This window comes from Neofelis nebulosa, chromosome 3 (genome assembly GCF_028018385.1).
Source record: "Neofelis nebulosa isolate mNeoNeb1 chromosome 3, mNeoNeb1.pri, whole genome shotgun sequence".
In the NCBI taxonomy this organism is placed as follows: Eukaryota; Metazoa; Chordata; class Mammalia; order Carnivora; family Felidae; genus Neofelis; species Neofelis nebulosa.
In genome coordinates this window covers 201922195-201939189 of record NC_080784.1, presented here as the reverse complement: position 1 = coordinate 201939189, position 16995 = coordinate 201922195, and the positions used below count along the sequence as shown (strand labels likewise).

Genomic DNA, 16995 nt, shown 5'->3' with positions numbered 1-16995 from the left:
ATGTCGACAAATAATTGCAATTTCGTTGCCTCCCTTCCCAGCCTGTGCCTCATTGCTTCTTTCTTATCAGTGTTTCCATGTCCTTGTCTGCCGCTTCCATCATCTCTCTTGTTTCCCCTGATGGATTTCGCCCTGAGTTGTGGATCCCATTTTCCTGCGTCTTGGTGTGCATGGTAATTTTTGATTAGATGCTAGGCATGGTAGTTTTACATGCTGGGTACCAGACTTTGTGGCATTTTCTTTAATAGTGTTGGCGTTTGGACATGTCGTTACATTGTTTAGGATTCGTTTTATCCTTTCAAGACATGCTTTTAAGTTTTGTTAGGTTGGAATTAAGAGCTGCCTTTAGTCAAGAGCTAATTTATCACTATTACTGAGGTACTACCCATCTCCCTGATGCCCGTGTGCTTTTCTCACTCAGGCTAATAGGAACACTGACTCTTCCCAGCTCTCTGTGGGCTCCAGAAATCGCTATGCCTCTTATTTTTGGTGGTTCTTTTCCTGATCTGGTACAGTTTTGTTTTTTCCTCAAGCATGCCCAATGCTTAGCGAAAGCCTTGAGAATACCCCGGGAGGTCTCTGGAGTATTCTCTCTCTCTCTCTCTCTCTCTCTCTCTCTCTCTCTCTCTCTCTCTCTCTCTCTCTGCAGCTCCTTCCTCTTTGGGACTCTGCCCTACAAATTCTAGACACAGTGACTTCCCAAACTCTGGTTTTCTTTTCTTAGCCCGGTGCACCTGCTGGGCTTTCCCCAGGTCCGCATCCGATGGTGCACCCTAGGAACTGCATCCAAGCAGTAAGCTGGGGCAGCTGTGGGGACACCTTGTCTATTTCCTTCCTCTCTGGTACCCCAGTGCTGCCCAGTATCTGAAAACTATGGCATCATATATGGGATCTGGTTTTCTGGTGGTGGGAAAGTAAATCTGTTTTTGGTTCTTCCATCCTGGCCAGAAGTAGAAAATTTTGACCTATCCCTTTGTCATAGGTTTTGAATTTTACCCTATTTTTAAAAAGTTTTTTTCTGGGGCACCAGGGTGGCTCAGTTGGTTAAGCGTCCGACTTCAACTCAGGTCATGATCTCATGGTTCGCGAGTTTGAGCCCCGCCTCAGGCTCTGTGCTGACAGCTCAGAGCCTGGAGCCTGCTTGGCATTTTCTGTCTCCTTCTCTCTCTCCCTCCCCCGCTCATGCTCTGTCTGTATCTCTCTCTCTAAAAATAAATAAACATTAAAAAATAAAAAAAAATACTTGTTACTGATTTTCTTTTTTTTTTTTTAGTATTATAGTTAAAGAATAAAGTATATATGATAATGATACTTTGGAATTTATCATGGTTCCACTGCGGCTTTATAAAAGTCCTATTTTGAAAGATATTTCATTTGTCTTCAGAAAGGCTGGGTGTTTTCTGTTAGGTATGGAGAAGGAAGCCCTAGGAGGTAGGTAAAAGCCAGGACCTGGGAAGTCTGGAGGCTACACTAAGAAACCGAGCCTTTGAGGCAAAATTAGTTACTTTGTAGAGAATATTTGGGGGGACATACTCACTTTTAATTCTGTATCGAGCCCCTCCTTTCCTGCCTGGTCTCTACTCTCTTTGACTCTAGGGGATGTGGGCCTTGTCTTAGTCTGACCTGCTCTTTCCCTTGTGTTCATAGGGCTGAGCCAGAAGCTAAGCCTCCAGTCCCCGTTCCCATTAAGAAATTTCTCGATTTCTGTAAACTAAAGGGCCCCACGGCCAGACCCTCTGCAAGGCTAAGGGTCTACTGTGGGCTTGGTGGCTAGGGTCACCCTACAAGGGTCAGTTATGTCAGTCCCACTACCCTCTCCTGGAGGACAACCAAGGAGGGCTTCTCAGAGGTGGGTGCCTGATTGAGGAAAGGGACATTCGAGATTCTTCCCTGACTTCCAGGAGACTCTGACCAGCTTGGTGCCATTGGTTGGATCTGTAGGACTGGAGGGCTGCCCCTCAAAATGTTGCCTGGCCAAGATTTTACCTGCTGAATGCCTTGACCAGGACGGAGAATGTGTCTGTTCCTCCTGTCCCCGTGCCTGGGCCAATCCACAGAGCAAGGTAAACTCATAGCACAAATTATGGGACTCATTTTTACTTTCCAGCTAGTAGAAATAGGTCTGTCTGTTTATCTGTCTACATCTCTCTCTCTCTCTGTCTCTCTCTCTCTCCATATCTCTTTCTCTGTCCCACCTGTCTCTGCTTTTTACCCAACACTGAAGCTTGAAGACTTTCCCTATCAGTATATGAGAGTTCCCTCGTGGTGTTTTACAGCAGCTTAACATATCGTGGTGCGTGTGACGCTTAAATGATGTAGCTGGTGCTCAGCTCATAAGACATTTAGATTCTTTTCAACCCCTTGATATTTCAAACCATCTTGAATTCTGTTCGTATAGCCTCTCACTCTGGTGAGACAGGTGAGGGCAATAATTACTATTTCCATCTCATGGATGAGAATACTGAGACTCGGAAAGGTGGAGAGGCTTGTCCAAGGTCACGTCGCCGGCAGGTGCCCAAAGCACAGGCCTCTTTTTTTTTTTTTCTTTTTAGCCTTTATTCATTTTTGAGGGGGGGAAGGGGAAGAAAGAGGGGGACAGAGGATCTGAAGCAGGCTCCGTGCTGACAGCACAGAGCCCGATGCGGGGCTCGAACTCACAAACCATGAGATCATGACCCGAGTCGAAGACAGACCTCAACCCCCTGAGCCACCCAGGCGCCCCAAACCACAGGTCTCTCTGCCCATCCCTGTGTCGCTTTAGCAGATCCAGAAATGAGGGGGATGTTTCAGCTAATCTTTGATGTGTCTGCTGCTGTTCTGGCACACAGTTCATATAAATTTCTCATGAATATTCTTTGCAGACACTTAGATGTGAAGGAAAATGACGTGACCGTGCCTGCTGCTCCCCCATTATTTGTGGTCTTATTTGAAGGATGCTGTCCTCCACCTGAGTGGTACCCATTCACCCATTCGTTGTGTGTCCACTGTTTCCGGGTTTCGTGACACGCACGTGTACACAGTCCAATAGCAGCCCCTTCATTCAGGAGTGGGACTCACGCCCTGCGGTCGCCCGTGCAGCCTGCTGTGTTTCTGCACCCGCCGCGCCAGTCATGCAGAGGTGGCCGGGACTTCTGTCAGGCACGCCTCTCCACACCCTGTCATCTCAGAAGTGACTAGAGCTTAAGCATGAAAATAATGTGCTCATTTTCCGATGACCTGACAAGAGAGAACGGTGACGGCACAGGTTCTTATGAAGCTTAGAAGAGAAGGTGCGTTGCCGGGGGAGGCGTTTTAGGAAGGGGAGAGAACATCCGTCCATCCAGCAAAGACTGGGAAATCCTGTACGTGGTTCCCTTTGCGTCTCCTCAAGCCCCCGTCTTGTCGTTTGAGGCAGGCTCTGTCAAAGTCCTCCTGTCCTGAAGCACGATTCTAACGGAAGTTGCTTAGAATCTTCTTAGAATCCCACCATCCCCAGACAAAATCCAGATTCCTGAATGTGGCATTCAGGCCTCACAGGCTTCATTTTACCTTTCTAATCTCTTCCACTCTGCCTTTCACTCACCAGAAGGTTACTAGAGTTATCTTTGGATGGCTTGAATGTAGTAACTTGTTTCTACATTGTCCATTTAAAAATTTTTACTTTGGGGACACCTGGGTGGCTCAGTCGGTTGAGCGTCTGAATTCAGCTCAGTTCATGATCTCATGGTTCGTGGGTTCAAGCCCCGCATCAGGCTCTGTGCTGACAGCTCGGAGCCTGGAGCCTGCTTTGGACTCTGTGTGTGTGTCTCTCTCTACCCCTCCCCTGCTTGTGCTCTGTCTCTCTCTCTCAAAAATAAATAAATATTTTTTAAAAAGCTAAAACTTTACTTTTCATTTTTATAAAATGTAGGCATGCATTCTTTTAGAATCAAATAATTCTACAAGGTTTGGAGCCACACACACATACGTTTTCAAGTCCCCAGAGGTAATGACCTCTAATTTTTTAGTTTGATCTTTTGGCATTTACCTCCGTATTTCCAAATAACATGCTTATCTTGCTGTTTCTTCATTTCTCTACTTTGGGTACTATTTTTTTTTTTAATGTTTATTTATTTTTAAGACAGAGACAGACAGAGCACGAGCAGGGGAGGGGCAGAGAGAGAAGGAGACACAGAATCTGAAACAGGCTCCAGGCTCTGAGCCATCAGCACAGAGCCCGACGCAGGGCTCGAACTCACGGACCGTGAGATCATGACCCAAGCAAAATCAGAGCCACCCAGACACCCCTGACAAAGGTTGAGGGGGGGTTGGTTATTTTATTTTGCATTTAAAGACATCACAGCCCCTAGAAAAAACTACTTTTTTGAAATGCACTGAGTCAGAGACACACATAAGGAGGCAGTTTAAACTTCCCATTTAAAATGAGAGTACTTAGCAGCATATTATTTTGAAAATGAATTTTTATTACTTTAGGTAGCCTGAATATTTAATGAAACTTGTCACAGAAATGCAAACCCGTATCCTTTCCCAGAGCCTTTTTTAGACAAGGATGGAATCCCTCCCTGCAGGCACATGCTTATGGTGCTGGAATTAACAAAGTAAACTTTCCAAAGAGAAAAAAAGGATTTGGGAGAATCTTTCTTGTCTTAATTCCGCTGTCCACGTGGTTCGTGCAGCACACACGAAAAGCTTTACGCTGCCCCCACGTTTTAGTTTTGAATTTGTGTAAAAAAACCTCAAGATACCCTCATGGCCGCCTCACCCTGCCCTGCCCTTCTGCAGGAGACACGGGTTTCAGGATATTTGGGCCACCACCCGTCCAAGGATGGGGCCGAAGGAGGCCGTTCGGAGGTCACGGTGACAGGAAATCTGAGCTCATGGCAGGTGTGGGAGAAGGGCACCGCTCCTCCCTTTCTGGGTCACCTGCCTGTAACTCGTGTTTTTCCTCTCGAGGAACTCTCCGTAGGTTTGCCATAGCCCTTCCCACTTCCTCGGGGTGTGTAAATATGTCACCGTTTAATCAGACTGTGGCCTTTAAATATGTGTAGCCTCATCCCCAAAGGCAAGGGAATTAAAAGCAAAAATGAACTATTGGGACCTCATGAAGATAAAAAGCTTCTGCACAGCAAAGGGAACAATCAACAAAACTAAAAGGCAACTAACGGAATGGGAAAAGATATTTGCAAATGACATATCGGACAAAGGGCTAGTATCCAAAATCTATAAAGAGCTCATCAAACTCTACACCCGAAAAACAAATAACCCAGTGAAGAAATGGGCAGAAAACATGAATAGACACTTCTCTAAAAAAGACATCCGGATGGCCAACAGGCACATGAAAAGATGCTCAACATCGCTCCTCATCAGGGAAATACAAATCAAAACCACACTCAGATATCACCTCACACCAGTCAGAGTGGCCAAAATGAACCAATCAGGAGACTATAGATGCTGGAGAGGCCGTGGAGAAACGGGAACCCTCTTGCACTGTTGGTGGGAATGCAAATTGGTGCAGCCGCTCTGGAAAGCAGTGTGGAGGTTCCTCAGAAAATTAAAGATAGACCCACCCTATGACCCAGCAATAGCACTGCTAGGAATTTATCCAAGGGATACAGGAGTACTGATGCATAGGGGCACTTGTACCCCAATGTTTATAGCAGCACCCTCAACAATAGCCAAATTGTGGAAAGAGCCTAAATGTCCATCAACTGACAAATGGGTAAAGAAACTGTGGTTTATATACACAATGGAATACTACGTGGCAATGAGAAAGAATGAAATATGGCCCTTTGTAGCAACGTGGATGGAACTGGAGAGTGTGATGCCAAGTGAAATAAGCCATACAGAGAAAGACAGATACCATATGGTTTCACTCTTATGTGGATCCTGAGAAACTTAACAGAAACCCATGGGGGAGGGGGAGGAAAAAAAGAAGAAGAAGAGGTTAGAGTGGGAGAGAGCCAAAGCATAAGAGACTCTTAAAAGCTGAGAACAAACTGAGGGTTGATGGGGGGTGGGAGGGAGGGGAGGGGAGGTGATGGGCATTGAAGAGGGCATCTTTTGGGATGAGCACTGGGTGTTGTATGGAAACTTAATTTGACAATAAATTTCATATAATAAAAAAATAAAAATAAAAAAATAAATATGTGCAGCCTATCATATGGCAATTATACCTCAATAAAGCTTTTTTTTAAAAAAACCCATGCGTGGGGAGGTATTATTATTCCCATTTTACAGATGAGGACATAGAGTCATACGCAGCTGAGTGAATTTGCCCAAGGTCACGAGCTAGTGAGTGACAGTAAGTGACAGAGCTGGAAACCGTACTCGGGCCTCTGGCTCTGGAGCCCTTGGCCCCCCTTCACCCCTGTGCCTACTTGGGTCCTCAGTTGGGAGCTTTTTCAGGGTCAGATTCTTGTCTCACTCATCTTCACCTCTTCTCTACCCCCGCCCCCTCTCCTAAGTGCATCACACATTCCTTTATATGATACCTACTTGGTGCTCATTAGTCAGTTTTTGGATTGATGAATGAAAACACAAATGGATTTTCTGTCTGCAGACTTGCAGGAAGAAAGTAGCTGTGGGAGAAAGGCATTTGCAGGAAGACTGGGAAGATCCTTAAAGCACGTTAGAGACCCCGCGTCCCCATGAAGAAGCCGTCAGACACGGCTCTTGGGTCCCACTCTCCCGAGGCTTTGCCCAGTCTTGGAGGGACGTGGGGGCACCGCATGAACTGTGTGGATGCCTCAGGCTGAGTGTGACTGCCAGCCAACCCAGGAGGTCCAGGTGTGATCCGAAGTCACCATGGGAACCCATCAGTGGGCAGGTGACTGTCACCTGGTTGTCCACATTAGGGCAAGGTGGGGGTCTAGTAGCACCCTCTTGAGAACGAGGCTTCTTGTTCCCGTTCGAGCAGGGAAATGAACGTCTGTCTTCCAGACCAGCTCTGTCTGTCTGCCATACTTCTGTGTCTTCTTGCCTCTGGCCCCCGATGTCTGTGGGCGTTGCCGTGAACCAGATATGCAGGTGCCTATACTGTGTATCTTTGCAGACCCTGCCTTCCGTTGGTGGCTCCTCTCCGTTCTCTGAGGCTGGTCAGAGGCCCTGCCTCTCCAAGAAGCGTTTGTAGGGCCCCCCAGACAGAAGTTTCTTCCCCAGCCGGCAAGCTGTCTGTTTGTTCCTTTGGGGGACTTCTTCCCTCTCCACCCCCATCAGACTTCTTCCCGAAGGTCAGGTTGTAGAGGTGAAATCTGCGCTTTTCAAACTGGGCCTTGTCTGCTTCCGAGGGACACGTGGATGGACATGATGGGGCTGTGCAGCCACAGGAGATCCGGGGTCGGCATCCTCCGCCAGCCCCCACATCACATAAGTATTCGTCCCTGTGTCAGCCACCCGAGCCCTCTCTGAACATAAACAGATGAATATTAAAAATAGGTTACATGAAGGGGCACCCGGGTGGCTCAATCGGTTAAGCGACCGACTTCGGCTCAGGTCATGATCTCGCCGTCCGTGGGTTCGAGCCCCGCGTCGGGCTCTGTGCTGACAGCTCGAAGCCTGGAGCCTGCTTCGGATTCTGTGTCTCCCTCTCTCTCTGCCCCTCCCCCACTTGCACTCTGTCTCTTTCTCTCAAAAATAAAATAAGCGTGAAAAATTTTTAAAAAATCGGTGACATGGCAGAAAACAGAATTCCACAAAGTGTTTCAATATTTCTTATTGTGGTAAAATATAGATGACGTGAGACTTACTGTCTTAACCGCTTCTGCTCATACAGGCCAGTGCCATGCAGTACGTTCACCCTGTTGTGCAAAGCATCCCCGCCATCCGTCTTCCCAAACTGAACCTCTGTCCCCACGAAACACCAACTCCCCGTGTCTGCTGCCCCCAGCCCGTGGCACACATCATCTGCTTTCTGTGTCTATGGACTTGACTGCTCTAGGAATCCTACAGTGTCTGTCTTTTGTAACTGGCCTATGTCACGGAGCACGCCGTCCTCCAAATCGTAGCCTGTGTCAGAATTTCCTTTCCTTTTAAGGCTGTGTGATACCCCGTCCGTATCTGGGTTACGTTTACCTTTGGTTTTGCAAATGGAATTCCACACGTGCTTTTTTTTTTTTTAAGTAACTTTTTAAGGTTTATGTATTTATTTTGAGAGTGTGTGTGTGTGGGCAAGTGGGGGAGGAGCAGAGACAGAGGGGGAGAGAGAGGTTCCCAAGCAGGCTCTGTGCTGTCTGCGCAGGGCCCGACGCGGGGCTCAAACTTATTAACCGTGAGATCATGACCTGCGCCAAAACCAAGAGTCGGACGCTTAACCGACTGAGCCACCCCAGGCGCCCCGAAATTCCACACACGTTTAAAGATTAAAGGAAAGACTTCACCAAGACACGTGTTCAAGCAGGCCGCTTTTTGGCTTGTGGCGTCCCTGTGAGGGGAGGGGGTACACATTAAAGGGAGCTGCCATCAGGGGCTCGGGGGGCCACGTGTGAGAAGCATCAGGCCGCCTTGTTCACGTGGCATCTTTTCTGGAGAAAGGAGAAGAGGCAGTGGGGACATAGAGAAGACACACTGATGTCAGAATGAACTGCTTGGTTGTGGGACCCAGAGGAGTGGATGCATTCCCTTGTCTGGGGTTTCTGGAGCCCCTCAGGTGCTGGGCCCTCCCCCTGAGGGGCTCGGGTCCCCGCTGGGTCAACGGTGCGGTGAGGGCCAGCAGGAGGAGGAAAGGCAGAGACGAGAGTGACAAGCATGTGCTCGGTGAGGGCACTTCTAACACAGTGGTTGGAACCGGGGACGGAAGGACAAATAGAGGATCTTCAGGAAGACGAGGATGCCGGGCATTTCAGTCCCGCGGGGAGCCCCCAGGCACCCGGGAAGGGTGGAGTCCCAGGGGTGCGGTGGGGGGAGCAGAGGAATAGATGAGACTTTGCAGGCGTACCTCTGCTGGGAGCGGCGTGGGAAGGGGCTCAGAGCCTGTTCCGAAGTTTAAACTTTCATCCTCTGGATGGGATTTCACTCTGGGTAGCCACGTAATTCCCTGCACCTTCCAGAGTGATAAATGTGGAGGGAACAGCCAGACTCCAGAAGCCCCAGCGAGGCGAGTGTTTGCAAGCAGAGACACCCCGTGGTCCTAAATTGCACGCTGCACCTCCCAGTGCTTGCTTCTTTGCAAGTCGTGGAGGCCCTTCCCGAGCCCCCCCACCCCCACCCCCACCCCCAGTGAATGGGTGCTTGAGCTCAGCCTAGCGGGGTGCTGTCTGGAAGTCCTCTCTCCACACCCCCCGCCACTCACCTGTGTGGCTTGTGGCCTGCCGTCCCCAGGTCCGCGGGGAGCTGCTCCGGGAACGCGTGCAGCATCTGGAGGCCCAGGAGGCACGATTCGCAGAGTCCCTTGCCTCCCTGCAGTTCCAGAAGGCCGCCAGGATAGCCAAGACCCTGTGGGCTTACACCGCCCTCCTGAGCGTCCAGGACCTGCTCTTGGAGGAGCTGAGCGAGTCGGAGACCCTGACGAAGCTGGCCTGCGAGCAGATCCTGGGGTCGCACAGCCCGGTGAGCGTGGGGGCTCGGGAAGGAAGAGGGGACGATCGGGATGGGCTCCTCTGGCTCCCCTCCCACCCCCCCGCCGGCAAGTGGGTGGTCGCCTGCCCTGTGTATGCTTCAGGGTCGCAGTGAGGACTAAGTGAGGGAACTTACAACCCCGAGGCCGCTCGATTGCCTTGCCCCTGAGAAGTAACCTTTTGAATTACAACATTTTTAACACCTCTGACACCGGGATGCGTCTCCCACATCCACAGCAGCATCGGGAGCTCCATCACAGAGCTGTGAAAAATAACAGTGTGGCTTTCAATTAACGGCGCCCTAGATGCAATGAAATACTGCACTGTTGTTTACGTTTATGATCACATTTGTACGGTTATTCCCGCACGCCGCATTTTTTTCAAGGTGCGAGAGGTGTATTCATAAAACAAAAGCCATGGAAGTAACTGAGGACTAACCTTAGGTCCTTGAGGAGAGTGTTTTAGAATTTCGTATGTTATTATCCTACCTATAGAGACGAAAAGGAATTCAGGCTTATTGAGCATATGCGAGCAAAAGCGCTAACAAGCTGTGAATGGGCATACTCTCATTTGAGCGTTAAGAGTTCGTAAGCATGCATCTAAAAATGACCTGTTAAGCGCGATTGAGTGTAAGTTGCGGTCTTACTGCTGGACCTTTATGCTCCCTGTCACACATTATATCGCTTAGTTATAGCACTGTGCTGTGAAGTAGGTACTGCTGTTCAGTTCTCGGGTAGAGAAATTGAGATCCCGGCAGGTGGCATATCAAGTTCTTTGTGAAGTCCACGCGGCTAATGAAGAAATGCCAGGAGCGGAAGGCAGTCTGTTTCTGACTTAAACTCTCTAGGTCACGTTCATGGACTGTCCACCTTGATCTTGCCGGTGGGGGCTAAAAGTCATAAATAACATTAGATTCTGAAGAGTCCAGAACTACTTTTCCCATAAACATCATGCGTCCTGCACTGTGACCACAATTATGACGTTTATTTCTGTTAGGGATAGAAAGATGTGGAAACGTTGGCATTCCAGCACAAAACATCTGGATGCTAAATAAATAAAAATGAGCATACTTCTTAGTGCTTTGTGAGTTCACAAGAGAATGTGGAAAATTCCCAAAGGCCAAGGATATCCTGGGGAAGGCAAATCCAGAGGCTCAGATCCAGGGAAAAAGACTGAAACCTACAACCCAGGGATTTGGGGTTCATTTGGGGGAGACAGGAGATGAGGCTGGGGGTGTTCGAGGAGGTAGGACACCCAGTGAGGGGGTGGGAAGAGAAAGTCACCTGCTGTCAAAGGTGTTACCAGGGAAACCTGTCCTTCCCTCCCTTCCCCAGCCCTGCTCTGGGGGTGGGGGTGGGGTGGGGTGGAGGGGAGTCTCCCCGTGAATTTGTAGTCAAAGGCTCTTGCTGCTGTGAGGAAGGAATCCAAAAATACTTTAGCCCTCCAGTTAGGAAATCTCTAAGCTGATACATTAAATTAAAGTGGTTTATATATACAATGGAATACTACATGGCAATGAGAAAGAATGAAATACGGCCTTTTGTAGCAACGTGGATGGAACTGGAGAGTATGATGCTAAGTGAAATAAGCCAAACAGAGAAAGACAGATACCATATGGTTTCACTCTTATGTGGATCCTGAGAAACTTAACAGAAGACCATGGGGGAGGGTAAGGGGGAAAAAAAAGTTAGGGAGGCAAACCATAAGAGACTCTTAAAAACAGAACAAACTGAGGGTTGGGGGGGGTGGGAGGGAGGGGAAAGCGGGTGCTGGGCATGGAGGAGGGCACCTGTTGGGAGGAGCCCTGGCTGCATGGAAACCAATTTGACAATAAATTTCATATAAAAAAATAGACTAAAATAAAATGGTTGTAGGTTGAATGACGCCTCTGGTGCATGGCCAAAGCCACGGCACATCTTCTCTAGAGAAAAATAGCCTCAATCTGGGCAACTCGGGATTTTCACAGATAAATTTCAGCCACATAAGTATTCTCAATTGAATTTCGGAGTCCCCTAACACGTAAGCAAGACGAGATGATGTATGTGTCGGAGAAACAAAACCCAACAGATTAAAATCCCTAAAGACGTCGGATGCTCGGATTAGCAGCCTAGACTATAAAATCACGATTTATGACATTGTCTTAAAAATTAAAGGTGCTACCAAAATGATTTTAAAGTTTCATTCACCTGGAGAGCAAAGCAAGTCTCCAGTTGCGTATATGTGATAGAAGACCCAAGATAATGAAAAGAAAACTTGATAGACCGTTGATGAGTCGTTCATGATAGTGAGGGGTTTCTGCACACCCCCCTCTTTCTGTGGGCGATCAGACGAGACACGGGGAAAGATACCAATGAACTGAATAGCCCATTCATCAGTCTGTATTTAATGTGTACCTACAGAATCTTACAGCTGGCAATTAACAAACACATCTTCTTCTGCAGCACACGTTGGAACAGTTAAGGAAACGACTATATAATATCATTTTGACCACCTTTTTGAAAGAAAAGACCAATTAGGTTTAAATCCACTTAAGAAAAGGTCATTACTCCAAGCCCATACTCTGGAAGTTTTAAAACTTACCTCTGAATAAGTCATTGGTCAAAGAAATCATAATGGAAACTTCTAAAACTGTAGAACAGAAAAATAATGTAATAATGTAAATAAAACAGATCAAAATTTGTGGGATTTGGCTAACGCAGCTTTTCAGCTCTAAGAGAAACGAATGCTCTAAACTTAAATTAGAGAAGAAAAGCTCACAGTTACAATCATATAAAAAGCTAGCGGGTAACAGTGACAAATTAATCTGTAGAAAGAAGGAAGGAAGGTTGCATAAATAAAATCTTAAAAACTGCCAAAATCCAACCAAACAAAACTATGATAGAAAAGATCAATAAAGAGAAGAGGTGAATTTTCTGGGGAAAAAAAAGTCTAATACAATATACAAAGCTCTGACACAAGTGACCATTTAAAAAAGAGATAAGGGATGAGTAAATAATATTGTATGTATGTATGTATTTATTTAATTTATTTTTAAATGTTTATTTATTTTTGAGAGAGAGAGAGAGAGAGAGAGAGAGAGAAACAGTGTAAGTGGGGAGGAGCAGAGAGAGGGAGACACAGAATCCGAAGCAGGCTCCAGGCTCCGAGCTGTCGGCACAGAGCCCGACGTGGGGCCGAACTCACAAACCACAGGATCATGACCTGAGCTGAAGTCGGGATGCTCAACCACCTGAGCCACCCAGGCACCCCTGGGACAAGTAAATAATGAAAAGCAACATAACTATAGATGAAGTAGAGTTTTTAAAAACAAAACTCTACCAACGATTTCATGTAGATAGACTTGCAAACTGAAATAAAATGGAAGAATTTCTAGAAAAATGTAAATCATCAAAATTGACTCAAGTAGAAGTCTATTTATAATCCTATTGCCATGAAAGAAATTGATTCAGTAATTAATAGGTCTTCTAAGACACTCAAAAATACACCTACCCCGATAGTTTTATAGGTGAGCTCCAACAAACTTTTCCACCTCATCTACACAATATTCCTGGTGTTAGAAAAATAGGGACTATTCCTCATTTTGTGAAGCTCAGACAACCTTTACACTGAAACCAGACGTGGGTAGTATGAGAACAATGAACCCTTCACCCTTACTTGCAAACTTGGATGTACATACAGTTTGTAAACAAAAATTAACATAGGCCAGCCAGCCATGAAATAATGAGTACAGCATGGCCAGGTTCAGTTTTTCCCAGGAATAGAAGGTCGGTTTAACCTTAAAATCTCCATTTACAAAGTTTGCCAGATTAGCAGATTAAAGGAGAAAAGAAAAAACTCGCACGATCGTCTCAGTGTAACAGACAAAAACTTCTTGGCAAATTAGTGACAGGAGGGAATCTGCACAGGGTATTTACCCAAAATCCACGGCAAGTATGGCCGAGGGGTGATGGGCATGGCCCTGAATTATAGGTGAAGGATGCGAAGCCTTCGGAGGAGGGGCAGGTCAAGGTCGTCTCTCGATTAGGGGCAGAGTAGATATGAAGAGCCTCTGGTGTTCGGTTCACATTGTGTCTGCTCCTTCTGGGTGCCCTGGGCAGCCCGTCAACTCAGCCCTGAGATGCTCGGTGGCTCTTTTTATTTGAGACCACCCTGATTTCTGTAGTCATTGGGTTGGATGTGACGCTTACATTTTCTGTTTATCTCACAGCCTTTGGGGGTAGCACCAAAGCTTCCTTATTCTTGAATGTGTTTGCAAGAGTTGGAACCACGGGTCCTGAGTCAGATGATGTAATTATGGAGTTGGTGGTAAGGCAATGGATGTGATGCCAGCATTTTCTCGATTTGCGTCTGGAGGGAAGACAAACCTGTTGTTTGGCTCCAGATATTAGACTTTCATTCCACAGTGGATCATTCTGTCAAAACCGCTTTCCCTGGTGAATGGGCTTCTAAGCTGTTAAACCCTCAGGGGACTTAAAAAAAAAGCATGGCATGAAATGCTGTGAAAGAAATGAGTCCTAAGAAAAGTGTATCGTGTATCAGGTGCACCTCCTTCGATGGAAGATTTAGACTTATCTTGTGAAATGGGAACGCACACGAGGCATAATTGAATCACGGAGGCAAGCGGCGGAACGGGCAAGTCTGCATAGGACGGACTTCCTCGGCACAGATCATGGGACCCCGGACTGACTGTACCCACCGAGTTCACACCGTAGCTTAGATTGCTGTGTTTCCCTTCTTCCAAGTCTGAAGCCGGTGTCTTCCTCTGTTCATGTTCTGGCTTACTGCCCTCTTGCTGTCAATCACCCAGTCTGCGGATTCTGCCTGAACTGTTTTCTTTCCCTCGCTTCTGACGTCTGCCGCCCAGCTTCACTGCTGGCATGAATCTAGGCATGAAAAAGAAAAATAACACTACTGGTAAGTCGCTCACATTAATCGAGCTCTCGTTAAGTCCAAAGCATCCTGTTAAGTGTTTGAACCTTCTGTCAATCCCATGATGCATTGTTTAAAAATGTTTCCTGGGGCACCTGGGTGGCTCAGTCGGTTAAGCATCGGACTTCGGCTCAGGTCATGATCTCAAGGTTCGTGGGTTCGAGCCCCGCGTCGGGCTCTGTGCTGACAGCAGACCTGAGCCAAAGTCGGACGCTCAACCGACTGAGCCACCCAGCTGTCCCAACCCCATGATGCTCTTATACACATTCTACCCATTCTAGAGGCTCAGGAAGGTTACATCATTTCACCGAGCTCCAGCAGCTGGCAAGTAGGGCTTACCCCTTCTCCCGCAAGGCCCGGCTCCTGTACGCACATCAGTTTCCACCCCCCTCCCTCTCCCTACTCTGGTCCCCTCCACCCTGCAGCCAAGGAATCTCTGAAACATAAAACCGATCATTGACAGCCCCACCCCAGCTTTGTATTTAAAAACCTCACCTCAGGGTGCCTGGGTGGCTCAGTCTGTTGAGCCTCTGACTCCTGGTTTTCAGCTCAGGTCATGGTCCCAGGGTTGTGGGATCGAGCTCCGAATCGGGCTCTATGCTGACAGTGTGGAGCCTGCTTGGGATTCTCTCTCACTCTGCCTCTCTCTGCCCTTCCACTGCTCGTGCTCTCTCTCTCTTTCTCTCTCAAAATAAGTAAGTAAACATTTATTAAATAAATAAATAAATAAATAAATGCCTCATTTCCACCACTTGGGGACGGACCCCGCGTTTCAAACCTCTGGACTTTCTGTTGCTTCTGCACACTTGAGAGACATTCAGGCCTCCGTTCCTCTGAATCACCTCTGTCTGGCTTCTTCACCCCTTTGCAAGCTCCTATCCATCTTCTGAGACAAGCCACATGTTGCCTCCTCTGTGAAGCCACCCGTGATTCCCTTGGGCAGAGTTGGTCTCTTTCAGCTTTGCGCTCCCACGTCCTCCCTCCTGAGTCTCGGCGATAGCAGATGATGTCTGTTTCCTGTCCCTATAACCGCACAGCTGTCTCCCACACTGGACTGCGAGTTCCCAGAGTCTGGGGGCCGTGTCTCATGCACTCCTGATCTCCGGTGCCCAACGAAAGGCCTGGACGTGTCTGTCAGTCTGTCTATCATCTCGTTGTCTATCCATCTCCCCATTCCTTCAGCAGATACCTCGGGAGTGGGTCCCAGAGAAACCGAGCTGAGGGGTACGGCCCAGAGTCAGAACAACGTGACATCACCCCTTAGTGTGGCACCCAGGCAGCTCTGTGCCTTCAGAGAGATTTTCCTATACTCTCTGTGCATCCGCCACCTTATCTCTAATGGCGTGATAGCACCCTCCTACCTTGTACCGAATCGCGTCTGGCCGTGTACGCGTCGGGTACGTGCTGCTGCCATTATTACTATTATGAATAATGAAGACAGTTATGCTGATGCTGACTGTTGTTCCTTCTACCAGCCAGGCCCTGTGCTCCCTGCCCTCAGCAATTCAACTTCAGTAAGGAGAGCAGGCATGAGGGAAGACCGCCCCAGAACCGAGCCTTGGATTCCATTTGGGCAAAGTGGCAGGTGGGCGGACGGGTGGCGGAAGGCATTTGGGGGGACGGAGCGGCCTCTGGGAGAACTGGACAATAGCAGTTACAACCTTTAGGACACAGTCCATTCACGTTCTGTGGCCAGCCAGGGCTCACCCGGTCTTGGAAAACACGTGTGGCACTCTCTGTGCTCTACTCATGCCGTGGAGAGACAGGCAGGGGCGGGTTCGAGCCTTCCTTCCCCATGTGGTGGCCGGGGCCGGCGTCTCAGTGAGAGTCTGGTCCGGGACCAGGCTCCAGATGTGCTGACACAACAGACTGTCGGATACTCATTAACGCTGTTGGAAGCTCTGGGCTGGTTTCTCTTTCCATATGGGATGCTGCAACGAGATGGATGGCCATAGTTAGAAACCTGCGCGCGTTAGAGGACCCTCCTCGGAAGTGTCCAAAGTCTTCCATGGCCCTGGTGGGCAAAACCCAAGTGCTCACCACACTTCGCCTTTGGTTTACCTCTCTGGCCCTTTCTTCTTCTCTCTTAGTTCTTGAGTATTCCTGAGCTGGAAGTGGAGGGGGTGGGGTGCTTTGAGAACCTTTTGAAAATTAGATGCAAACTTTGGCTCCTCATTAGGAAGGCAGACTCTTTGACACTTACTTTAGGAAGATGATGGACCACCATTGTCTCATGGAGCCCATCCGAGGCCCCTTAGGACTAAAGCCCAGCCTTACCCTCCAACCCCACTTAGAACACTGGCCTATCTGCCGAGTAACGGATTCAAGGTGCCTGCCTTCTACGAGTCGTGGGACCTTCCAGTGTCCCCTGTGCCCCTTACCCACTGAGCTGTAGACAGTCTCTTGTTCCCAGATTATCCGACTCTGGTGGCCTAAGAATGCAGATTTCTTCTGTTCGGCCAATGAGAGGCAGATTAGCCAATGATTAAGGACACAAACCCTGGATTCCCCTGGCCTGGCCTCAAATTCTGTCTCT

At 48.1% G+C, this 16995-nt stretch overlaps 1 protein-coding gene across 6 annotated transcripts in view; it reads left to right on the top strand.

The window, feature by feature from the left end:
* Positions 1-16995, top strand: part of EVC2 (EvC ciliary complex subunit 2) — a 136240-nt gene that overhangs the window by 106762 nt on the left and 12483 nt on the right. For all 6 annotated transcript variants that reach the window (XM_058723120.1, XM_058723118.1, XM_058723119.1 and 3 more), the window contains one exon: positions 9295-9522. In XM_058723120.1, the coding sequence (XP_058579103.1) occupies positions 9295-9522 (228 nt within the window). The remainder of the gene's footprint in view (positions 1-9294; positions 9523-16995) is intronic.